At 39.2% G+C, this 26,615-nt stretch overlaps 1 protein-coding gene across 1 annotated transcript in view; it reads right to left on the minus strand.

The window, feature by feature from the left end:
• Positions 1–26,615, minus strand: part of BTBD9 (BTB (POZ) domain containing 9) — a 537,095-nt gene that overhangs the window by 121,375 nt on the left and 389,105 nt on the right. The window contains exon 8 of the mRNA XM_006860426.1: positions 9,811–9,918. Within this exon, the coding sequence (XP_006860488.1) occupies positions 9,811–9,918 (108 nt within the window). The remainder of the gene's footprint in view (positions 1–9,810; positions 9,919–26,615) is intronic.

Below are 26,615 nucleotides of genomic sequence, written 5' to 3' on the forward strand. Positions count from 1 at the left end.
CTGGAAATTGGAAGTAAGGATATTAGTAAATCAAAGATTTTGGTAAATTTCTAGGAAACATTGTTATTGTAGTTAGGTGTCGTTGAGTTAGTTCTGACTCATAGTAACCCCGTATAGGATTTCGGAGGCTTTTCATCTTCATGACAGCAGAAAGCCTCATCCTTCTCCTGTGGGTTTGAACCACAGACCTTGTGGTTATCACTCCAATGTTTATTGTATGGAGTCACTGTGCTCCCAAATGAAATATCGTTCATTTACAAATCTTAGGGGAACTGTCAGATTTTCATAGTGAAATAAACTGTACAGGACGAATGAGAATGATCCAGTCATTGTTAAAGTTAAGACCACTAAGGATGAAAAGAGGCTCTTAAGTCTCTTATAGAAGAAAATACACAGAACAAGAATCAGATTGATATCAGACTTCTCATCAGCAACACTCAATGCTAGTTAGCAGTAAGTCCAAGCTTTCAAAATTCTGAAGGAACTGAATTCTACATCCATTCAAACTGTGAATCAGGTAAACAAGAATTCTGAAAATTTGTTTTCTATCTTTCTGGGGAAAAACCAAAAGCTAAAAAACACCTGGAGAAGTACTGTGTGCAGTGCCCAAGGGGTCTTCTTAACATACATGTTCAGAGCCACCGCGGGAAGAGTAATAGGGAGCAGCACGCCATCAGGACAGTGGCGGGCGTTTCTCCTCAGTGGAGTCCCTGTAACTGTCTAGGCAACTGTTCAGAAGTTTTTCTTTACGGCCTGCAGGCAGGCAAAGGTAGGCAGGCTCAGATGGGCAAATCTCACACTGTCCAAGGGTAGAACCATTCTAGCCTAGAAGCTTCACATTCCAAACAGAAACTATTATTTCCTGTAACAACTCGAAGAGCATAACTTTCGGGGTCTTTAAAGGGACATGCCCAGTTACAAAAGTCACTGCACTTATGAAGTGCACTATGGCTCCCCACCATGAATTTACAGCTAATTTACAATCCTTTCAGGCCAGATGCAATTTACCAATTAGGAGGGGTTTTTATCATAAGTGATACTGCCTAATATGATAGCTGACATTCCATTTCTATTTGGTTTCCAGGGAACTGATCGAGAAAGATAACTGAGTTCAAGGCCAATTTCTCATGCACCATGAAACGGGCTTAACCCTTATTCATACTGCACAAAAAGAAAAATAAATCCAAGAGACCGTAAACCCAACCTAGACAGGAGAGAAAAGGAAATTTTAGGATCACAGCTGTAGAGTAGGCCTAGTTAGCAGTCTGTTCAACTAATCAACGAACAGTCGTCTTTAGAAGCTTCTCTAACAGGAAAAAAGCAATTAGAAACTCTGAGAAAACAAAACCTGCCACCTTATGCAGCTACTGAACATGTAGAATGATTTTGAGCACATGCATGAAAATCTAATCCATGTGATTTGAACAAAGCACAATTTTTGCAAAAGGGACACAGGTTTAGTGACACAGCATACATAGAATAACATTTCCCTCACTTCACATCCAACAAATATTACTCTATCTATAGCAAATACTATTTACATAATCATAATGTTATATTGAGTTCTTGTGTGGCACTGAAGGATAAGCACTGGACACAAGGTCAGCAGTTCAAACGCTCCAGCTGGTCCTTCAGAAATCCGAAGCAGGGTCGCTATGACTCGGAACCAAATTGACAGCACTTAACAACATCATTATAATAAAATCTTAGTGGCTTTAGATCAGAACAGAATATAAACGCCCTAAATCTTTACAATACATTGGGGCTACTAAAGGAAGATGGGAATAAGAAAGGAGAAAGACAGAAGAACATATAGGGGTGGTAATTTATTCATACACATTGTAGGGAGTTAATACTGTCCAAAAATATATATATAAATGTTAAGTATATTGCATAACTTTAAAAAATCAAAGGAGTCCTTGTAGTGTAGTGGAGTCCTGGTATGGCGCTGTAGGATCAGCATGGACTCATAATCACAAGGTTGGTGGACAAACCCACTGTTACTCCTTGGGAACCCTACACAGGGTCTAGATGAGTCAGAACTAACTCAAGGGCATTCAGCAACTTAACAACAAAGTAGTGTACTGGGTTATGAGTTGGGTTTCTAATTGAAAGATTGGCAATTCAAATTTACCAGCTGCTCCGTGAGAGAAAGATGAGACTTTCTACTCCTATCAAGATTTACAGCTAGGGAATCCTGGTGTGGCACTACAGAATAAGCACTGGACTGCTAACCACAAGGTCAATGGTTCAAAACCACCAGTCGCTCCTTGGAAACCTTATACAGGGTTGCTGAGTTGAAACCGACTTGACAGCACTTAAACAGCAACAACAACAAAAGATAAATAACTAAAGAAAAACGAACATGAACTGGGGAGTGATTATATGAGCGCATCTTTTTAAAGTTACAAGTCATGAAAACATTACAGTTGAGAATTTACAAAAACTAAAAAAGAAATGGTTAAAAGCGGTAAGCACTGAGCCGTGGGACAGAAGATGGGAAGGTAACATTTTACTTTTCACTGTGATACCCTTCTGAACTGTTTAACTTATTTTTCCATGTACATACTTTACACTTATAAAATCTGATGCTAATGTCTTGCTGTATTGACGCAGATTTAGGGTTCAACAATTTAAAAGACAGCAGAGAAAAGGAATCAATGATTGCAAAGTAAAGTTTTTGAAAGGAGTATAAAGGGTACAGGAATAATTTACACAAACAAAGAAGAAGGGGTAAAAGGTCATTTTAAAGTATTAGTCAAGGAAACAGAAATACCATATGATGCAGCAATTCCTCTACTTGGTATATATCCGTAAGAAATACAAGCCATAACGTGAGTAGAGAAATGCATACTAATGTTCATAGCAGCACTATTCACAACAGCAAAGTGATGGAGACAGCCAATGTGCCCATCAGTGGAAGAATGGATAAACAAACTGTGGTACATACACACAATGGAACATTATGCTACTTTGAAGAACAACAAGGAAGCTGCCAGCCACCGCATAACATGGGTGAACCTTGAGGACATTATGCTGAGTGAAATAGTCACAAAAGGACAAATATTGCATAAGACCATTACTGTAAAAGCTTAAGAAAAGATACCTATACTAAAATGAAAAAAAAAAAAAAATGTGTTGGTTACCAGTGGGAGTGGAGTGTGTGTGGGGGTTTGGGGGAGGCGGAAGGAGGCAATGGTATAGCACAGGGTAGGAGGCAGACACTTCATAGTTCGGGTGTTGCAGAGGGCAGTACACAGAAAGGGGGGAGGAGTGACAAGGTAGCTAGGGGAACACTGAGACAGGGTTGCATGGGCTACATGGGACAGAGATAAATAGTGATGCATGCTCAACCTTGGAACAACAGGGCTCTGTGATACAGGGATCAAGGCAGAATTTGAAGAGGGGAAATAATACTAAGATGCTTGACTGTCTTATGTTCCCTTTCCTACTATTGTAAAATTGAAACTTCAGTGGGATAGAAAGGAACATCAGGAAACATGATTACAGAAAGCTTGTAAGCTCATCTTCAGCCTATAGCTGACTGGAATAACTAACAGGGGTTCTAGAATTTGCCAGTAAAACAGGCCTCCTGCAGAGTGCCTTGCAGTGTATGTGACCTTAGGTGGAATCCTTAGCCCTATCCAGAACCTTCTGAGGTGGGACATTCCCACTAGAAAGGACAAGCAGACCAGCCTGGAACAGCTAGAATGACAGAAGATACATCTTCAAAGAAAGATCATCAGGAAAAACCCAAAACAAAAATGGCAGTATGACTGGCTACTACAAGAATAAGCAAGTTGTATGCCAGGAAGCCAATCAAGAGAAGCAATCAAGTTCCTTCATGACAAACCCCCTTCTAAGACTGAAACTCAAAGGGAACACATGAACAAGCATGTAAGCTTGCTGGTGTCTATGTTGGTCTACTGGTAAGTGGAAGAGGGGGAAAGGTAGCAATGAAGAAATGGGCTGAGTTCAACCACAGTCCATTGACTCCCATTGACCTGGAGATGAGAGAGAGAAGAGGAAGGGCTGGTTGGTCCAAAATATGGTGAGACTTGGGGACACCTGAGCCCATGGACAAGGACATAGCCACAGAGGTCAAGAGCTGAGAGTGAAGCATCCAGCTGATATTGATAGGGATGGGCAACTTAGACACTGGCTACCTAAAATGAAGGGGAGATAAAGGCACAAAGTGACTGGCTTACAAGCTTTCAGGGGGAGCTTAGTTTAATGGTGTGTGGGGACAGAAAGAGTCCCCACTGAATAGCTGTCATCTTGTCTAGATGTGTCTGGTAAAAAGAGATGGGGATAAGAGTCTTATGATTCAATAGTGAGTAACTGTTATTATGACTACTTGCAACTCTCACAATTACAAAGGTAGAAGTTTTGTAACAAAAACAGGGGAGTAGTTAATCTTACAGTCCAGAAACAGAGGACACTAGGACCATCAAGGGAGAACAGCATAAACAGAATGAGAGACCTTATCCAGAGAAGCAGCGATATCATAGATGGAGGCAAACATGGGGACATGGAGAGAGGGAGCAGCTAAGGACTCTAGATTCATGAGAAGTGAGGGACTAAGAGATGGCAGCCAGGAGGCAGACTTGAAGAATGGCCTTTGGTGGTGTAAATTATTTATTATACATGCCTGAGTGTTTTAAAAAAAAAAAAAAAAAAAAAAAGCTAAAGTGAATAGAGAGAAACACTGTTAACTGATAGTACATGGAGGGAATTTTAATCATTGTAGTGAAACAAGGTGGATGATTTGCTGAATGCAAAATTAATGATCTACCCTGTAAACTTTTACTCAATCCACAATAAAAACCTCAAAAAAAATTATTAGTCAATACAAAACCAAGACTATCTATAACAGAAAATAACCATAGTCAAATCAAGTGATTCCACTGGAGCTGAAAGGAGCTAAGATAAATATAAAGAGATATGGCTCACCCCTGGAGCAGGAAGACCGGTCAGGACACACCTGAAAGTCTTATACCCATGAGATTTTTCAGAGGACAACAAAAATCTGTCCTGAGTTCTGGGTTACCAAGAATGATATCACAAGGCAGGGCTGTGATCTTTCAATATTTTATCTAATTTCATTTATAACATGACTCACATACTTGACTTAAATAAAGCAAAGGCTACAAATCTTGAAGTTAACAGATATTTCTCTTGAGGTCTGCTCTGGGATTGTTGCTGTTGTTAGGTGCCATTGAGTCAGTACCGACCCATAGCAACCTTATGGACAGCAGTACGAAGCACTGCCTAATCTTGGGCCAACCTCACTACTCTTGCCATGCTTGAGTCCATTGATGCTGCCACTTGGTCAGTCCATCTCATTGGGGGTCTTCCTCTTTTTCTCTGACCCTCCACCTTACCAAACATGATATTCTTATCCAGCAATTGCTCCCTCCTGACAATGAATGTGTCCAAAGTATGAGAGATGAAGTTTGGCCATCTTGGCCTTCAAAGAACATTCTGGCTACACTTCTTCCAAAACGGATCTATTGTTTTTTTTGGCAGCCCATGGCACTTTCAATATTCTCCTCCAACACCATAACTCAAAAGCATCAATTCTTCAACCTGTGATATGCAAATGATACAACCTTGCTTGCTAAAAGTGAAGAGGGCTTAAAACATTTACTGATGAAGATCAAAGAGCACAGCCTTCGGTATGGATTACATTTCAATGTCAAGAAAAAAAAAAAATCCTCACCACTGGACCAATAAACAACATTCTTATCAACAGAGAAAAGATTGAAGTTGTCAAGGACTTCATTCTTCTTGGATCAACTATCAACACTCATGGAAGCAGCAGTCAAGAAATCAAACAATGTATTGCATTAGGCAAATCTGTTGCACAAGACCATGTTAAAGTGTTGAAGAGCAAAGATGTCAGCTTGAGGACTAAGGTGTACCTGACCCAAGCCATGATATTTTCAATAACCTCATATGAATGTGAAAGCTGGACAGTGAATAAGGAAGACCGTAGAACAATTGATGCATTTGAGTTATGGTGTTGGAGGAGAATATTGAAACTGCTCTGGGGTATATTAAGTTAAAAAGGAAAGTTTTCTAGAATCTCCACTAAATAGTTTTCATCTTGTCTAGATGGGTGTAGTGAAAGGAGATGGGGATAGATTCCTATGATTCAATAGTGAGTAACTGTTATCACAACTAATTGTGAATGTCACAATTATAAAGGCAGAAGTTGTGTAGCAAAAAGCGGGGAGTGGTTAAGCCTACATTCCAGGAACAGAGAGGACCATCAAGAGAGATGAGCAAAAGCAGAATGTGGGACCCTAACCAGAGAAGCAATGATGCCAGAGATGGATACAGAGCAAACCTGAGACTTCCAGTCATTAAGACCAAGAAGGACCTGCCAAAAGAAATCAGCTATTAATATCAACCAGGAGATTTTGTCTACAAAAAGTTGTTTGGCGGAAACACAGCCGGCCATTGAGAATGGAAGGACCTTTCAAGTGCTGCTCATCCCCTATTAGACTTCCAAACGGAATGACAAAGCCTACCATCAGAGACTTTGTACAAGATGCCCCTTGCTGTGTACAGTACCTTCTCCCCTTGTTTGTTTTCTCTGACAACTCTTGTTTGTCTCTTACATTATGTATAAGGAAAGCTTTGCTATTATTTCTTAATGCTGTTCTCATGTGTCTTTGTAATAAATCAAGTGTGGAGGTAAAAGTTGACCTAGATATACTGTAACATGTAAAGATTGATAGACCGATGTTCCTGTAACATAGTACACCAAACCAGATGGAATATAATAACAGGAAAAAAAAAACCCTAAAAACAGACAAAAATCCATGATGACAAAAATATCAAAATTTGAATGAAAGAACCACCACCATCACCACCACCCCAAAAAAGATACCTCTGCTATTCTTTCTAGGTTTGGGAGAAAGTAAAAGAGCAAGGTTTGGGAGTTAGCTAGGTCTGAATTTGAATTCTGACTACAACAGTACAGTTTATGTAAGTAAAGGGTACCCTTTAAGTCTGTTCTCTCATCTGTAAAATAAGAACAATGAAACATACATCTTTGAAAAAAAAAAAGGAAAGCTTTCTTCTATGTTCTAATATATTTCTTAAGCCCTAACTAGAAGATGGAATGCCCAACAAACTCAGGTTATGCTTATAAGCATCAGATTACAGCCTTAGGTCCCCTTGAGTCCTAGAGGGTTAACAAGCAGTTGCCTTCTTGTTAATACTTTTGCTCTCTGATGTATTATTATTATTTATTTATTAATCTGTAAAACACTTGCTGCTGTAGTATCTTAGTGCTAAAATACTAAGTTAAAAGCACATAAATTATTAACATATACAAACAAAATGAAACAAAAATAAAAAAAGGAAAAAAATAGGTGTTGATGACTTATTGCAAAACTACTGGCAGAGAATCTAATCCTGTAAGTGAACAGAATTGTGTGTGTGTGTGAACCGACTTTTTAATCAAGAGAAAAACTTTCAAAACAAAGTCATTATGACATGTACTGGCTAAGAGTTGGTAAGTCCACCTGATCTTGTTAAAAAGCACAATGAATATGTAACTCTCCAGCGGGGAGATGCTACAGAGAGGAGGATCAAGTCTCTCCGCTGAGGAGATCACAACACAGTTTACACCTTTGAAGAGACAGTTGAGCCAGGTGGTGGAAAAGAATAAGATATAGAGATGGCGGAGAGCTCTGAGGAGGCAGAGGGCCTGTGAGCTGGAATCCCAGTAAGAAAATACACTGGAAAGGCAAATGGAAATGGCTCATGGGCCTTGAAAGAGTTCCTATTATAGGAAAAGTGTCCCAGGAATTTGGAAATGTTAGCCTTCCATTTCCCACTTTCCATTTAATTTGATTTCACCCTCTTTTAATAATGCTTTGAGTAAGAAGAGGTGATATGGTACAGTGAAGAGAGCCCTGGGTTTAAATCTTAGCTCTATCCCTTGCAACGGACATTTAGTCTCTCAGAACTTCATTTTCTCCTTTGTAAAATGAGGGTCATGTCCCAAAAGTGTTTTTTATTGAGCACAAAATGAGACAGAACACGTGAACAGAAGCATACTTCTTGTTACTAGGTACCGCTGAGTCCGTTTTGACCCATGGAGGCCATACGTGCAGGAGAGCGCAAAATTAAGTAATTGTTAGTTTTCTTACCTATTGTGGCAGAAATCAGCTATGGTAGTGGCTGCCTAGCCAGAGACTAATCCTGCTAGCACCTCGGAGTGGCAAGGTGACTTGTTTGTCTACAAAACATGGAATGTGAGCAGAAGGAATGTGCCTAAACCTAGGCCAAGGATTTTCAAAGGCAGGCATGCCTCTTCTATGTTCTGCCAGCTAAGCAATGGCAGAGTGACAGAAAGGAAGATGCCTGGGTTCCTTAATCATTTGTGGAGAAGAGCCACCTAAAATCCAGGACCACCCTCTCTGGACTGAGAAATAATTATTGTGTTAAACCACTGAAATGTTGGGACATATTTGTTACATTCTGTATGATAATTAGGAGTCCTGGTGTGATGTTGTGGGTTAATGCGATGGACTGTAAGTTGTTTGAATTACAAGATCAGTGATTCAAGCTCACCAGCCCCTCCTCGGAAACCCTATACAGGGTTGCTATGGGTCAGAATCGACTCGATTGCAGTTAACAGAAGCAGCAAATGATAATTAAGGTGCTCTGGTAGTACATTGGTTTTAAGTCGGATTGTTAATCTCAAGGCCAACAGTTCCAAAATACCTGCAGTTCCACGAGAGAAAGCTGAGGCTTTTTGCTCCCATAAAGATTTACAGCCTCAGAAACCCTATGCAGGGTGGCTGTGAGTCAGAACCGACTCCTCAGCACATGACCACCACCATATGATAACTGGAGTCCTGGTGTGGTGCTGTGGGATAAAGCATTGGATCGCAAGGTCAGTTTGAACCATAAAATCAGAAGTTCAAACTCACCAGCTGCTCCTTGGGAACCTTATACAGGGTTGCTTTGAGTGGGAACCAACTCTACAGCACTTAACAACAAACATATGATAATTATCATACTATAATAGTAGCAAAAGACTCACCTTCATAGTGTCAGGCATTGTATTAAACAAGCCACCATTAATATTATTACGAAATCAGGCCCTTTTGCTATAATCTTGCTACCCAGAGGATCTGGCTGTGCACAAAAAGCCACTGAACTCTTTTAATGTACTGTTATTCTAAGCTGATCAGAATCCACAGAATCTTCCTGCTTAGCTTGTCTTGCAACTGTGTGAACCCGATGTCAAATAGGTTAAATATCTTTGTTTGCTTATGGAAACCTAAGGCCTTCTTAGCTTGTCTTGCAACTGTGTGAACCCGATGTCAAATGGGTTAAATATCTTGGTTTGCTTATGGGAACCTAAGGTACAAAGCTTTTCCTTAGTTTAGGTACCAGTCTGGCTAACCATGAAATGAGATGAATATTTACAGCTAACTCTGATAACGATGTGAGGGTAGGAAGGAGACAAGTACTGAAGTGTTTATCACTTCTGCAATCCTATCAGGAGTAACACAGAGTATGTGGGAATAGAGACTTGTAAAAGTAAAGGATCTTTCTTTCCTGCTTAGGTACATATACCATTTTATAAAGTGTGAGTCAGATTCAAACCATGAAATAGGGAAACCTCGTTTGGTCACATAAAAAAAAAAAAAAATTTACAGAACTATCTTTTCAACCTCCAAATATTATAATTTGGAGAGTTTGTGAATATGCACTGGAAGCTTCTGAAATCATAGGAAAGACTGTCTTTTCCATTGGAATAATTTTCTGAAAGTAACTTACTTGCAGGAGACTTTGGTTCTGTCAGCCACCATGGTCCACTGTTGCTGGTTGGTAGAAACCTCAACGTAGTAGCTATAGCTTCGATCATCACAGTCCCAAAGTAATAACCTGAACAAAGAAGAAAAAACATAAGGATGCCACAAATATCCTAACAGGCGGTGTCATTAGACTGTAGGTATGGGTGAGTCTATGTTTATGCTGTCCCCCTCAGCTGCCTCCTTGTCCCACCACATTTCCTGAACTAGAGTGATTGCCTAAGAAGTGAATGGGAAACAAGTGGAGGCGGTCTACAGCTAAGGTTTGTTTCTTTACCAGCTTATTTCACAAGTCTCCCAAGCAGTCTCAGTGCCCCAAATGGCAAAGCTTTCCAAATGGTTTGGGGAAGGAGAAGATGTCTTCAAGCTCTTGTTCCTAATTCTTTAGCTTTGATCTCCAGTTAGGTGGGCCGACCCATCCTTAGGAACAGTGTTGATGGGAAGATCTGTGCTTTCCCACTGGGAAATATTCCTAGGCTCTTTATAATCATGTTTTCATGTAATTTTGCTAAGAATGTCTGATTTGAAAACACAGGTAAACATAGTATTAGTAAAACATTCTTCATTATTTAGAGCTTGATTATCTTGGTGCTGGGTCTTCTCCCACGTTTCTGTCCAGATAAGAACTAAACATTGGCTGTATGATTCCATTTACTTGAAGCTCAAACCAGATACAATTTATCGGTGGTGCAAGGAATAAGAATGGTGATGACCTCTCTGGGAGGTACTGACTGGGAAACAGTATGAGGGAACCTTCTAGGATGCTGGAAAGGTGTTGGGGTTTTTCTTCTTTTTAAAGTGTGATAGTTCTGTTCTGACTGGTAGTTACATAAGCATATACAAGAAGACTTTTAAAAGTTCATGGAAAAATTCTATTGTCTTTTCATTCCATTTTTTCCACAAACTTTTTGAAGTCCCTTTGTATACATGTAAAATAGTCGAGCTAAAATTTTTACATTGTTACTCCTCAGTTTAAAAATTACAAATTAAAAAACAAAACAAAACAAACCTAAATACTACATTATGGGAACAGACTTGCCATTTAACTAGTCTAGACTTCTGCTTCTGATAGCACCACAGAGGAAGGGCTCTATAATCTTAATCTCAAAAGTCCTCTGTACAAGAAGATATCTTATTGTTTGATTGGTGGCCAGTGACGTTTGTTTCCTCTACCAACTAGAACAGAGAGTGAGCGCCTGCAGACAGCACCTATGTCTTTCTGATTTTTATAAATCCAGTACTCAGCAGAGCATCTCACAACAAGTCTATGCTCACTGAATGCGGAGTCAATACGGTACTTACAGCCCCAATAATAATGACCATGATGGCCAACATTTCCTTAATGTTTATGGTGTACTGGAGCCTGACTTAGGTGCATATGTAATTTATCTTATTAAATTCTTCAAAAAATCCTCAAAGCAAGCACTATTATTCTCATCAAATTATAGATGGTAAAAATGAGGCTTAAAGCTGTTACATAACTTGTCTAAATCATGTATCTACTAATGATGAGCAGCAGATTGTTAACCAAAAGATTGGCAGTTCAAACCCACCAGCTGCTCTTTGAAAACCCTATCTATATAGAGTCACTATGACTTGGCACCAACTCGATGGCACTTAACAACAACAACAAAGTGATTGGTGGGCATGTATTCCAATCCTGTACAAATTCCATTTCTGAGATCCATCTGCCTAATATTTATATTACTCCCTGTTCAGGAATATAGGTCATACTTTTATATAACCTATCTCTCCACGAAAGAAGTTTGCCTTTCTTTCCCTTAATTTTGCTCATGCTGTCAATGAAAATCCTTTGTACAAATGCAATTTAGTGCCATCATCTACAAACCTAGTATTGAGGATTAATAATGATCCCATCCCCTTACCCTGTTTCCAATTGAAATTCTGTTCACCATATCAATATCTAATAGTTGCAGATTCATCTCAAAGTAGATAGCTAAACTATTATAAGGTTTTAAAAAGCATAAACAGATTACATTTACTGATTCCCTTTCATTCACCTGGGATTTTAATCTCTCAAAGTATTCTGAATGAATCAGAAAGGATTTTACTGTATGGTTTCTAAGTGTTCAGTATTTCTACTCTTAGATGACACTAGCTTGCTTGATAAGAAAAGGGATCACTGCCTCATCAGTCATTTCCTCATATAATAGTCTAGAGACTCTCAGTACTTTAATGTAGGTAGCCTATTCTAATTTATATTTATTACGATTAAGTATGTGTGTATAGACTTGAAATGTGTGTGGTACTCATATACACACATAAACATGTATATGTGTATACTCATATATACACATAAATTATGAATACACACACATATGCACTAAACTACATATAACTATATATATATATATACGGAGTCTTGGTGTGGCGCTGTGGATTAATGCGCCAGACTGCAAAGCCCTTTGAGAACTGCAAGGTCGGCAGTTCAACCTCACCAGCTGCTCCTTGGAAACCCTATACAGGTTCACTATGGGTCGGAATCGATTTGACGGCACATAACAACAACAACAACAACATATATATTATACACAAAATACCATTTTAAGCATAGAATGCATTGGCGTTAACCACTTTGGCAATGTTGTGTAACAATCACCATTACCTATTTCTAAAACCCTTTCTTCACCACAGACATTGTATGCATTAAGCAACAATTCCCCATTCTCTCCTCCCAACAACTCCTGGTAACCTGTAATGCTGCAAAGGACTTTATCTATTCTAAATACTTCATGGAAATCAAATCACAGCATATCTGTCCTGTCTGGCTTATTTCACTCTGTATGATACTTTCAAGACTCATCCATGTTGTAGCATGTATCAGAACTTTACTCCTTTTATCCAAGGTATATGTATGTTGTTGTTAAGTGCCACCAAGTCAGTTTCAACTCATAGCCACCCTGTGCAGAGTTTCCAAGGAGCAGCTACTGAGTTTGAACAGCCGACCTTGAGGTTCAATCTAACCTTGTGGTTAAGTGCTTATGTTGCAGAGCCACACCAGGACTCCAATATGTATGTACAACCCACATTTTGTGTTTCCTTCATCTCTATTTTTTTTAAAAGTATTTTCCTGTGTTTTCAGTGAAGGTGTACACAGCAGTTTGTTTCCATTCAGCAATTTCTACACCAGTTGTTCAGTGACCTGGCTTGCATTCTTCATAATGTATGAACACTGTCATTTTCTGTTCTGTGCTCCATTTCCACTAATGTAGTTTCCCTGACCATGTACATCCTCATCCCTGTTTTAAAGTAACTGTTCAATGTATGCTGTCACATAGGTGATTTTTTTTTTTTTTTTTACGGTGATATTTATTGAGCCAATTTATTATTTAGCTACAAGAGAGCTCAAGGGTTAACTCTGATTCAACATTTGCAGTATCTCAGGGCAACAGCTTAGACTGGAGGACTCCAGTCTCAACCAGTTCAGTGTATTTGGCTTTTGTTTTGAGGAATGTGAGGTTTTAGTTCACATTTTTTCTCATTCTATCAGTGTCCAGCTATTGTGGCTCCTTTGATAAGAACAGTTGGTAGTGGCAGCTGGTCTTTAAAACATTTTTTAATAATTTTGAGTTTTGTTCCACATTTTCTCCCATTCTACCCGCTACCTTCTAATGTGATCCTTCTTTGAAGAGCAGCTGATAGTGGTAACCAGATAGCATCTAGTTCTTCTGATCTCAAAGTTGTGGTGACTGATGTTCACCTGCTCCATTGGTCCACTGGAGTGGTTGATTCCAAGCATCTTCAATTTACATCACATTCTTTCATCTGCACATTGAGTGACCAATAGGTGCACCTGAACTGGCCACTCAGGAGCATTTACAATTCCAGACACTACTCACCAAAGTAGGATGTAGAACATTGTCTTTGTGAACTATGTTTTGTCACCTGAACATGATATCCCATGTCCCTATGATCCTGGGCTTCCAGACCCAGCAACTCGTTGCCTTAAAATGTTTGATAAGGTCTAAGAAGTTTTTATCATTTTGCTCGCTCCCCCACATTCATACATGTGTTTGCAGGAAAGGTATATACCCATGTACAAATATCCTCTTTCAAACTCTTATATATTTGTAGGCTATACTCCCTCTCTTCTTCCCATACCTGTTCAGCTGTGGTATCGATGTATTTACCTGCAAAACACTCTTGTTCCAGGCTTGTGAATATAACACTGTTGTTGTTGTTGTTAAGTGCTGTGGAGTTGGTTATGACTCATAGTGACCCTGCACAGGGTTTCCAAGGCTATAAATCTTTACGGGAACAGAAAGCCTCATCTTTCTCCCATGGAACTGCTGGTAGTTTCGAACTGCTGACCTTGTGGTTCACAGCCCGATTCGTAGTCCACTACACTACCAGAGCTCCTTGAATATAACTATTTACCTCTATTCCCTGCAACCCTTGCATATTTCCCTGTGTTTTCACCTATTTTCTTCACTCTTCTGTCACCCTCCCTCTTCTTGTACATAGTCCTTCCCATGACCCAAATTAACATGTGGCTACTGTCTACCCAGTAAATTATTCTCCCTTCTCTCTGACCCCTGGTAACCTTCAAAGAATGTTTCTTTTAGTATAAAGACCTTTTCTTGAGTTTTTACAAAAGTGGTCTCATACAGTATTTCTCTGTGAATGACTAATTTCACTCGGCATAATGTCATCAAGATTCATCCATATCATGAGGTGTTTCACAGATTCACTGTTATTCTTCAACATTGCATTGCATTCCATGTGTGCACATACCAGAGCTTGTTTATCCAATCTTCCGCTGATGGGCAGTTAAGACGTCTCTATCTTTTTGCTGTTGTGTGTAGTGATGCGATAAACATCGGTATACATAATTTACTCGTGTGTTATTTCTTGTGGATATATATCAAGTAGAGGAATAGATGGAACATACAGTATTTCCAGTTCCAAATTTTTGAGAAAATGCCATACTGTTTTCTACAGTGGCTGCACCATTTTACAGTCCCACTAGCAATGGAGGACAATCATTACACTCTTACCAGCATTTGTAGTTTTCTGGGGTTTTTTGAACTTTGCTATTAATGCTGGAATGAAATGATATCTCACTGTTGCTTTGATCTGCATCTCCCTAATGGCGGTTTAAGCTCACCAGCTGCTCCTTGGAAACCCTACACAGGGTCACTATGGGTCGGAATTGATTTGACAGCACTTAACAACAACAACACTAATGGCTAACAAAATAGCTTCACTTACATGCTGGTTGGAGTCCTGCTGTAACACTATGGGCTAATGTGTCTGACTGCAAAGTCGTTTGAACTGCAAGGTTGGTAGGGTTCAAGCTTACCAGCTGCTCCTTGGAAACCCTATACAGGGTAGCTATTATGGGTTGGAATCAACTCAACAGTATTTAACAACAACAATGGCTAATGGTATGGTGCTGTGGGTTAATGCACTAGACTGCAAGGTTGGCGGTTCAAGCACACCAGCTGCTCCTCGGAAACTCTATACAGAGTTGATAAGGGGCAGAACCAACTCAACAGCACTTAATAACAACAACAATAGCTAATGATGATGAACATTTCTTTAGATGCTTGTTTGCACCTGAATGTCTTCTTTGGTTAAGTGTCTGTTCATGTCCTCTGCCCATTTTTAAACTGGGTTGTTTTCCATAAATTTTAGAGATTAGTTCCTTGTCTAATATGTCACTGGAACACATTTTTCCCAATCTGTGGACTTTCTTTCTAGTCTTTTCATGAAACCTTTTGTTGCACATTATGTGTCTAATTTTTAGGAAGTTCTACTCATCTATTTTGTCTTCTAATGTTTGCGCATTTTTAGTTATATATGACATTGCACTCATGCTATCCACCACTTGTCTGTTTGTCATACTGTGGTGGCACGCATGTTGCTGTGATTCTGGAAACTATGTCACTGGTGTTGGAAATACCAGCAAAGTCACCCATCGTGAACGGGTTCAGCTTCCTGACTAAAACAGACTAGAAGAAGGAGAAATGGACTGCTTCCAAATACTTGTTTTTAAGTGCTATTGAGTCAATTCCGACCCATAATGACCCTGTATAGGGTTTCCAAGGAGTAGCTGGTGAGCTTGAACCACCGACCTTACAGTTCAAAACAGCTTTGCAGTCTGGCACATTAACCCACAGCGCCACACCAGGACTCCAGTAACAAACACAACACTACATAATTAGATACTATTTATCCATCTTCCATCAATTCTGTATGTGAGCAAGCAGCAGAAGAAGAGGCATGTAAGTCATGTTCTACTTTAAAACTTGTCACATATTTGATTCTGAGTGCATTCTGGGTTGTAAAGGTATTACTGAAAATCTTATGAATAGTAGTGGAACACTGTCACTACCAGAATATAGAATATTGGAATATGATGAATAGCATCAGAATATTGTCAAATATAATGCCAGAAAATGAGTCACTCAGGTTAGATAGCACTCAAAGTATGATTGGGGAACAACTGCCTCCTCCAAGTAGAATTGACCATGATGATGATACAAATGGAGTAAAGCTTCTGAGAACTTCATTTGCTGATGAGGCACAAATCAAAATGAGGAGAAATAGCTGTAAACATGCATTAGTAATCAGAACATGGAATGTACAAAGTATGAATCTAGGAAGATTAGAAGTTGTCAAGAATGAAATGGAATGCATAAACATTGATATCCTAGGCATTAGTGAGCTGAAACGGATGGTACTGGCCATTTTGAATTTGACAATAACATGGTTTACTATGCCAGGAATGACAAATTGATGAGGAATAGCATAGCATTCGTCATCAAAAAGAACATTTCAGGGTCTATCTAGTAGAACAACTCTGTCTATGATAGGACAATATCCATATACCTTCAAGGAAGACCAGTTAATACCACTATTATTCAAATTTACTCACCAACCACTAAAGCTAGTGATGATGAAATTGAAGAATTCTACCAACTTCTTTAGTTTGAAAATGATCAAACATGTATAATCAAGATGTAACAATTACAGAAGATTGGAATGCATAGTTTGGAAACAAAGAGGAAGAAGGATCAGTTGTTGGAAAACATGGCCTTGGTGATAGAAATGATGCTTGACATCACATGATGACTTCTTCATTGTAAACACCTTTTAAAAACAACATAAAAGATGACTATATGCATGGACCTCACCAGATGGAATACACACAAATCAAACTGACTACATCTGCGAAAAGAGACAGTGGAAAAGCTCCGTATCATCAGCCAAAACACCACCAGGTACAGACTCTGGAACAGATCATCAATTGCTGATATGCAAATTCAGCTGAAGCTAAGAAAATTAAAACAAGTCCACAAGAGCCAAAGTATGACCTTGAACATATCCCACTTGAATTCAGAGATCACCTCAAGAAAAGATTTAATGAACTAGACACAAGAGTTGTGGATGACATCAAGAGCATTATGCAGGGAGAAAGCAAAAGGTCATTAAGAACAACAAAAAGAAAGAAAAGACCAAAATGAACATCAGAAGAGACTTTGAAACTTGCTCTCTAGCATAGAGATGCTAAAACAAATGGAAGAAATGAGGAAGTCAAAGAGCTGAACAGAAAATTTCAAAGGGCAGTTTGAGAAGACAAAGTATTATAATGAAATGTGCAAAGACCTGGAGTTAGAAAACCAAAAAGGAAGAACATCCTCAGCATTTCTCAAGCTGAGGAACTGAGAAAAACTTGAAGTCTCAAATTGCAATATTGAAGGATTCTATGGGCAAAATATTGAATGATGCAGAAAGCGTCAAAAGAAAATGGAAGGAATATACAAAGTCACTGTACAAAAAGAAATGGTCAACATTCAACTGTTCCAAGTGGTTGCATATGATCAAGAGCCAATGTTACTGAAATAAGAAGTCCAAGGCGCACTGAAGGCATTGACAAAGAACAGGGCTTCGGAATTTATGGAATACAAATTGAAATCTTTCAACACACTGGAAGTGGTCACTCATCTATGCCAACTGATTGGAAGAGATCCATATTTGTGTCTGTTCCAAAAAGAGGTGGCCCAATGAAATGTGGAATCATCAGACAATATCATGAATACGGCATGTAAGTAAAATTTTACTAAAGATAATTCAAAAACAGCTGCAGCAGCACACTAACAGGGAACTGCCAGAGGTTTAAGCCAGATTCTGAGGGGGACATGGAATGAGGGATATCATCATTGACACAAGATGGATCTTGGCTGACAGCAGAGAATAACAGAAAGATATTTACTTGTGCTTTACTGGCAAACACAGTCTTTTGATTATATGGATAATAACAAGCTATGGACAACACTAAGGAGAATGAGTATTCTGGAATACTTAATTGTACTCATGAGGAACCTGTACTTAAACCCAAGAGGCAGCTGTTCAAACAGAACAAATAAACACTGAATGGATTAAAATCAGGAAAGGTGTGTGCCAAGGTTGTATTCTTTCACCATACTTATTCAATCTGTATGCTAGGAAAATACTCCAAGAAGATGAATTATATGAGTAAGACATGGCATAAGAATTGGAGGAAGAATCATTAACCACCTGCAATATGCAAATGATACAACCTTACTTGCTGAAAGCAAAGAGGACTTGAAATACTTACTGATGAAGATCAAAGACCACAGCCTTGATTATGTGTTGCACCTCATTGTAAAGAAAACAAAAATCCTCACAACTAGACCAATAAATAACATCAAGATAAGTGAAGAAAAGATTGACGTTGTCAAAGATTTCAATTTGCTTGAATCAACCACTCCCAGAAGCAGTAGTCAAGAAATCAAAATATGTATTACATTAGGAAAAACTGCTGCACATAACCTTTTTAAAAGTGCTCAAGAGCAAAGATGCCAGTCTGAGGACTAAGGTGCACCTAACCCAAGTCATGTTATTTTCAATAGCCTCATTTGCATGTAAAAGTAGCACAATGAATAAGGAAGACTGTAGAAGAATTAATGCACTTGAGTTATGGTGTTGAAAGAGAATATTAAAAGTACCATGGACTGCCAGAAGAACAAACTAGTCTGTGTTGGAAGAAGAACAGGCAGAATGCTCCTTGGAAGCAAAGATGGCCAGACTTGCCTCTCTTACTTCAGATGTATTTTCAGGAGGGGTCAGTCCATAGAGAAGCACATCATACTTGGTAAAGTGGTGGGTCATCGAGAAAGAGGAAGATCCCCCCCAATGAGATGGACAGGCACAGCAGCAGCAACAATTAGCTCAAGCATAGCAACAATTTGAGTTTGGCGCAGGACTGGGCAGGGTTATGTTCTGTTGTGAATAAGGTTACCTTGAGTTGGTACCAAATGGACGGCACCTAACAACATTCATGCCATGTATTGTTAAGTACCGTGCCATTGAGTGAATTCCGACCCATAGCGACCCTGTATAGGGTTTTTCAAGGAGCAGATGGTGAGCTTGAACTGCCTACCTTGCAGTTCAAACAACTTTGCAGTCTGGCACATTAGCCCACAGCACCGCACCAGGACTCCAATATGATCGAAAATATGTTTTTAAGCTTTATGTTTTTCTGAACTCTCTTCTGTCTGCAACCAAGAGTGCTTTTCCCCTTTGGTTATCCCACCTATTGGCTGGTGGCTGTGTGCCATGGAGTCGGTTCTGACTCATAGCTACCCTGTACAGGATTTCCGAGGCTGTAAATCTTTATGGGAGCAGAAAAGTCCCTAAATTTGTCCCTATTTTTCATTGATGATCTTTATACTTCTAAGTCTTTAATCCAGGTTGAGTTTGTTTTTGTATCTTGTTGTTATTATTGATATAATGTTGACTCACAGTGACACTGTATAGAGTTTCCAAGGGGCAGTTGGTGGGTTTGAACTGTCAACCTGCGGTTCAAAGTCCAGTGCTAATCCTACACACCAGGAGTCCTGTTTTTCTTGTATATGGTGTGTGATATGGCTCGTTTCATTTTCCTGCAAATGGATTTCTAATTTTGCCAGCACCATTTGTTGAAGAGACTATCTCTTCCTCATTTAATGTGTTTTGGCTCTTTGTCAAAGATCAGATGATTGTACGTGTACAGATTTACTTCTGGGTTCTCCATTAATCTACGTACTTTTCTTTGTACCAGTACCAGGCTGTTTTGACTTGTTTCTGTTTAGGAAATTTTGAGATCAGGGAGTGAGAGGCCTCCAACTTTGTTCTTTATCTTAAGTAATACTTTGCTTATCTGAGTTCTTTTACTTTTCATATAAAGCTAGCATTCAGTTTTTCAATTTCTTTAAAGAATGACGTTGGAATCTGGATTGGGATTGCATTACATCTACAGACTGCATTGAGCAGTGTTGACATTTTGACAATGTAAGTCCACCTATCCATGAACATACTATATTCTTCCATTTTTGTAAGTCTCTTGGTGTTTTGTAATTTTCTTTGGATTGGTCTTTAGTTTCTCTGGCTAGATTTATTCTTAAATATTTCATCTTTTGGGTGGCTGTCTCTTTGTTGTTGACTTATAGTTCTTTTTATATTCCAGATATTAAACTCCTATCAGATATGTGACTTGCAAATAATTTCCCTTTTCTCTTACTCTGTGGGTTGTTCTTTTTATTTTCTTGATAATCTCATTTGTTGTACAAAATTTTAAAATTTTTGTTAAGTCCAATTTGTCTATTTTTATTTTTGCTGCTCAAGCTTTTGGTGTCATATTTAAGAAACCACTGTCAAATTCGAAGTCATGAAGATTTCTCCCAATGTTTCCTTCTAAGATTTTTATGGTTATAGCTCTTAAATTTTGATCTATGTTGAGTTAAAGTATATATTTTTTGCTTTTATGTCTGTCTGGCTCTAAGTCTGATTACAAGCCTCTTGAGAAAGACTTTTCATATGCCTCTCTTTTTAAAAAAAAACTTTACTCCTAACACCTGGAGTCTGTTCATGATATATATCCCATATACGTTCTGGGCTGAAATTATTCATAATGATACCACAGTAGACTAAAACCGGGGTGGGGGGAAGGGGGGTCTTCAAATGAATTAATCATTTCCCTCATTTAATAGCCCTAGTAGTAGGTTTGTTGGGAGACAATGTAAATAAAGCCATTTACCCAATGAGATTTTGGATTATTTATGGAAAGTCAGGTTCATCATATTCCCTACCCTTCTGGGTATTCATGGATTAGTATTTTTATCAGACTATCCAAATGAAATAACCAGTCTTCTTTAGATAGAACTTAATAAAAACATTTCATGGAGAAAGACTGCCCTGAGGATTTGGGATATGAGATTTGAGGAAGACGAAAACAAAGACCACTTATAAGTGTCATAATGCTCTACTATACATAGTCAAAGAATTTTTTAAAGTTGTACATATTATGCTATAAAGTCTTCTAATTTCTTTTAAAGCAAATTTATTATTTTTAAATGAAAATCAAATAACTGCAGTAATTTTACAAACTCGTACACACCGTGCTTATTGATTATGACTTGCTTCCTTTGCTTAAAACCTACTATGTGTATCTTTTTGTACTATCAAACATTCTTCTACATCATATTTACTAATCTAGTATTTTAATGTGTGTTGTTGTTGTTAAGTGTAGGCAAGTTGGTTCGGACTCATAGTAACCCTGTATAGGTTTTCCGAGGAGTGGCTGGTGGGTTTGATCTGCTGTCCTGCAGTTAGCAGTCCAGTGCTTATCCTACAGCAACACATCAGGACTGTATAGATGTTCTATAATTTGCTTAATCAATATATTATTGGACACTTGTTGTTGTTAGGTGCCATCAGGTTGGCTCCAACACATAGCGACCCTGGATAGGGTGTATAGAAGCAGAAAGCCTTATCTTTCTCCTGAAGTATGACTGGTGGGTTTGAACTACCAATGTTGTAGTTAGCAGTCCAGTGCTTATCCTACAGCACTACCAGCACTTAGGTTGTTTATAAACTTTCATTATTATAAACTCTGTTATGAACATCCTTAAGATTATTGTCTTTGAAAGTATAAGTGCAACTTCTGAAGCAGGCCATAAAAGTTTTTAGAGGTTTTCATATGTATTACTAAGTCGTTGCACACCTTCCCAAACAAAAGTCTGTTCTAATTTATACTCAGGAGTCCCTGGGTGATACAAATGGTTAACATACTTGGCTGCTAACTGGAAGGGCAGAGGCCCAGAGCCCTGAGAAAAAGGCCTGGGTGATCTTTGGTGGTAGTTGTTAGGTGCTGTTGAGTTAGCTCCCACCCATAGCTGCCCTCTGAACAACAGAATGCAAACACCCTGCTCCTGCATCCTTCTCACAGTTGTTACGCTTGAGCTCATTACTGCTGACACTGTGTTAATCCATGCCACTAGGGTCCTTCTTTTTCACTGACCTTATCAAGTATGATGTTTCTCTCAAGGGACTGGTCCCTTCTGATAACATGTCCAAAGTATGAAATGAGAAGTTTCACTGTCCTGTCTGTACTTCCAAGGCAGATTGGTCTGCTCTCCTGGCAGTGCATAGTACTTTTTAAAAAAAATGTTTTATTGTGAATCATGCGATCGTTTACATGGGAGAACATTAGCTTTACATTCAACCTATCATATATCGTTTCATTGCCATGGTTATAATCCCCTCCATGCATCATCAACCAACCAAAGGGTATGCCCCGCAAGCCTGCCCCCGGCCCCCCGGTCATCAGCACACAGCTCATCTCCCTCTCTGGGTCTAAAGTCCCCAGCTGTTCCATCTCTTCACATCATTGTCTCTTCCTCCAATGCTGGTGTCACTGTATCTCTGGGTAGGGTCCCCCTCTCCACTCTTCTCCCTTGATGGTCCCAGGGAGTTGCGTTCCTAGACAGTACACAGTACTTTTAATATTCTTCTCCAACACAATAACTCAGAAGCATCGATTCTTCTTTGGTCTTCCTTATTTACTGTCCAAATTTCATAAACATATTGAAAGTGCCACGGCTTGGGTCAGATGCATCTTAGTCCATAAACTGTTATCTTTACTTTTTATTACTTCAAAGAGGCCTTGTGCAGCAGATTTGCCCAGTACAAATGATTTCTTGACTGCTGTTTCCATAAGTATTGATTATGAATGCAAGCAAACTGAAGTCTGACAACTTCAATCTTTTTTTCCAGTAGTCATGATGTTATTTACTGTTACAGTGATGAGAATTTTTGTTTTCTTTACACTGAGGTGCAACCCATACTGAAGGTTGTGGACGTTGATTTCCATCATTACGTATTTTAAGTACTCTTTGCTTTCAGCAAGCAAGGTTGTATCATCTGCAAACCGCGGGTTGCTAGTAAGTTTTCCTCCAACACTAATGCCACATTCGTCTTTACATAACCCAGCTTCTCATATTATTTGCTCAGCATACAGTATGAATAAGTATGGTGAAAGAATATAAGCCTGGTGCACACTTTTCCTGATTTTATACCATTCAGTAGCCCTTGTTTTGTTTGCAACTCTGTCTCTTGGTCTAAGCACAGATTCCTCATAAGCAGAATTAAGTGTTCTGGAATACCCATTCTTGGCAATAATGTTCAAGTTTGTCAAGATCCACACCGTCGAAAACCCTTGCATAGTCAATAAAGCATAAGTAAACATCTTTCTGATAATCGCTGCTTTCAGCCTAGATCCATCTGACATCAGCAATGAAATCCCCAGTTCCACGTCCTCTTCTCAAACCTGGTGATTTACTTATGAAACCTCAGTCACTGACAGTGTTATGGAACACAATTCCACTCTGCCATCTAGGGGGTCATCATGAATCAGAGTTGATTTGACAGCAGCTGCTACCAGCAGAGTATGAAAATGCCCGTTTCCATGCGTCATCACCAATATTGTGCATTATTCTTAAAAATACTGCCAATTTGATAAAAGAAATAGATTTCATTATTTTAATTTGCAGTTCTTTTCATAGAAATTGAACATTTTATCCAGTTTCTACTGGTATATTTATCCTTTTATTGATGACTTACAAAATGCTCTCTGTATTTAAAGATTATTAATCCATTGCCTGCCTATCATAGTTTTGCACGCTAAAGATATTAATTTTTATTATCCTAGTCCATCGATCTTTATCTTAGTAATTTCTCCTGGCCGCATTTTTTTTCCCGCCTGAATAGCAACCAACTATACATACTAGTAGAAGTTCTGGTAGTGTAGTGGTTAAGAATTGGGCTGTGAACCGCAAGGTCAGCAGTTCTGCCAGCTGTTCCATGGGAGAAAGATGAGGCTTTCTGCTCCCATAAAGATTTACAGCCTCGGAAACCCTGTACAGGGTCATTATGAGTCGTAATCGACTCCATGGCACACAACAACAACAACAACAACAACAACACATACTAGTTGAGACACTGCCTCTCTATCTGGCTATTAAGAGTCCTTGGGGGTGCAAATGATCAAGTCCAGCTGACTACTAAACCAAAGGTTGGTAGTCTGAACCCACCCAGAAGCACCTAAGAGAAAAGGCCTGGCAATCTGTTTCTGAAAGGTCACACCCCTGAAAACAGTCCTTTGCACACATGGGATTGCCAGGAGTCAGAATTGACTTGACATCAACAGGTGTGGGGGACTGCAGAGGCGGGCCATGGTGAGTCCTGAAGGGAATATATTACCAAATATAGGGCTCAGACTCACCCACATTCTGGAATGTGTAAGGATTCTAAGTCACGTGCCAGGGTGAATGTTTGCTTGGAATTTAGGCTTATGATTTAGTGAATATCCCTTTATTGATTCAAGTGAAAATAGCAAGTACAATTTAAGGACACTAAAGGGAAAACTGACTCAATCCATGCCTCCCTCCTCCCCCTACAGAGAGGAATTCTGCTCTAAGAAGACACAACGGAAAACCCCACCAACTCCCTTCACTTCTTTCTCTGCCAGCACAATTGTTATGTCTTTGTACCAGCAACAATGCACACATCATTCTGATTTTGAATCTGGCTAAGCATGCCTGCTCAGAGAGCTCATCCAGGACCGATGTATTCCTCTGACCTTGCCTGAGAGGAGCCCCTGCATGCCCACATATCTCCACCTACACATCAGAAGCCATTTTCAAAGAGGTGGGAATAAAGTAAGTCACTGGCCGAGGGCTATGGACGTAGCTTGTGTCTTTGTCTAGATGTAGCCATAGTCCCCTCACCTAATGAGCACTGGATGAAATACCTAGTGATATTAAATGTCGTCTTCTACATCTACCCTGTTCTAAATGAGGAGTTTTCCTTAAAAGCAGTGAAGTGTTGGTGGTTTTTTTTTTTTTAATTGATTACCAGATGTGATTTTGCTTACATCTTCCATAAATGCTCTGGCTGGCTGCATACCATTGATTACTGGGGGTTCAGTTTACAGCATCTAATTGCTCTCCTTGCTGGTGTTTTGATACAAAATTCAATAGCAAAAATGTTTTTCAAAACTCTTGCCTTTGCTGCTTGAGTCAGAAGTGACTTGAGGCAAACCCAGTGGACTGAGTTTTCCCTTCTCTAAAATAATTGCTCTCTCATCAGTCTGTGAAGAAAGTTTCCAAATTGTAGCATTCTAATTGGAAAGTCTGCATTATGCACGCGGTGACACACTATGTTGTGCTGAATGGCATTTTTTCCCCCCATCCCTTTCTTAATGGATTAATTCTGTGCCAGACTGTGAACACTGGCTGAGGTAGGATAGTTGAGATCAGCAGCTTCTCCAATGAAGCAAATTTTTTTTGCCAGTATCTTATTGTCCCATCAGTTGTGGGAGTCTCCAATGGAAGACCTGAGGCTCCAAATGTTATTGTCCGAATCCTTTTCTGAGCTGGGTGAAAACAGGCAACAGAAAGATCAATTGCCAGGACATTAGTAATACAGTGTTGTTGTTATTGTTGTTGTTAAGTGCAGTCAAGTCAGTTCTAACTCACAGTGACTCCATATAGAGTTTCTGAGGAATGGCTGGTAAGTTTCACAGTAAATCAGTAGTAATGTATTATCAAATTCCTTCCTAATCTCTCAGTCAAAATCAAGAATATATTTGATATCAAAATTTTATATAGATTTTTCTTTGTTTTTCTTTGTCTAGCATGTCTGGTGAAAAAAGATGGGAAAAAGATTCTTTATGATTCAAAAGTAATTGTTACTAATTGTGACTAATTGTGACTGTCACAATAGTAAAAGTAGAAGTTCTGTAACAAACAGAGGGGAGTAGTTAATCTTACAGTCCAGGAACAGAGGACCCTAGGACCATCAACCATCAAGGGAGAAGAGCATGAGTGGAATGCGGAACCCTATCCAGAGAAGCAGCAACACCAGAGATGGGGGCAGAGATGAGGACATGGAAAGAGAGAGCAGCTGAGGACTCTAAGACTCATGGAACGAGAAAGGCTGTAAGCTGGCAGCCAGGAGGTAGACATGCAGAATGTGCCCTTTGGTTGTTTAAACTATTACATATTTGCAAGTGTTTTTGTTTTCATCCCCCTAAACAAACAAACTAAAAATAACAAAAACAGAGGAATAGAAGAAAACAAAAAAAGATTGTCTAGATTTTTCTTTGATAAAGATTGTCTAAGTTCTTCAGAAATAACTGTACTTCCATTCAACAATCTGGTATTTACCAAGTAACTGCTATGTGACATTAGGCAAGTCACTCAATTTATACTTCAGTTTTATCCCTTGTGAAATGAAAGGTCTGGATTTGATGATTTCTAAGATTCCTCTGAGTCCTGGTGTGGTGCTGTAAGATAAGCACTGGACTGCTAACCACAAAGTCGGCAGTTCAAACCCACCAGCTGCTCCTTGGAAACACTATACAGGGCTGCTATGAGTCAGAACCAACTCGATGGCACATAA

The sequence above is a fragment of the Chrysochloris asiatica genome, unplaced genomic scaffold, assembly GCF_000296735.1.
Source record: "Chrysochloris asiatica unplaced genomic scaffold, ChrAsi1.0 scaffold00038, whole genome shotgun sequence".
NCBI lineage: Eukaryota > Metazoa > Chordata > Mammalia > Afrosoricida > Chrysochloridae > Chrysochloris > Chrysochloris asiatica.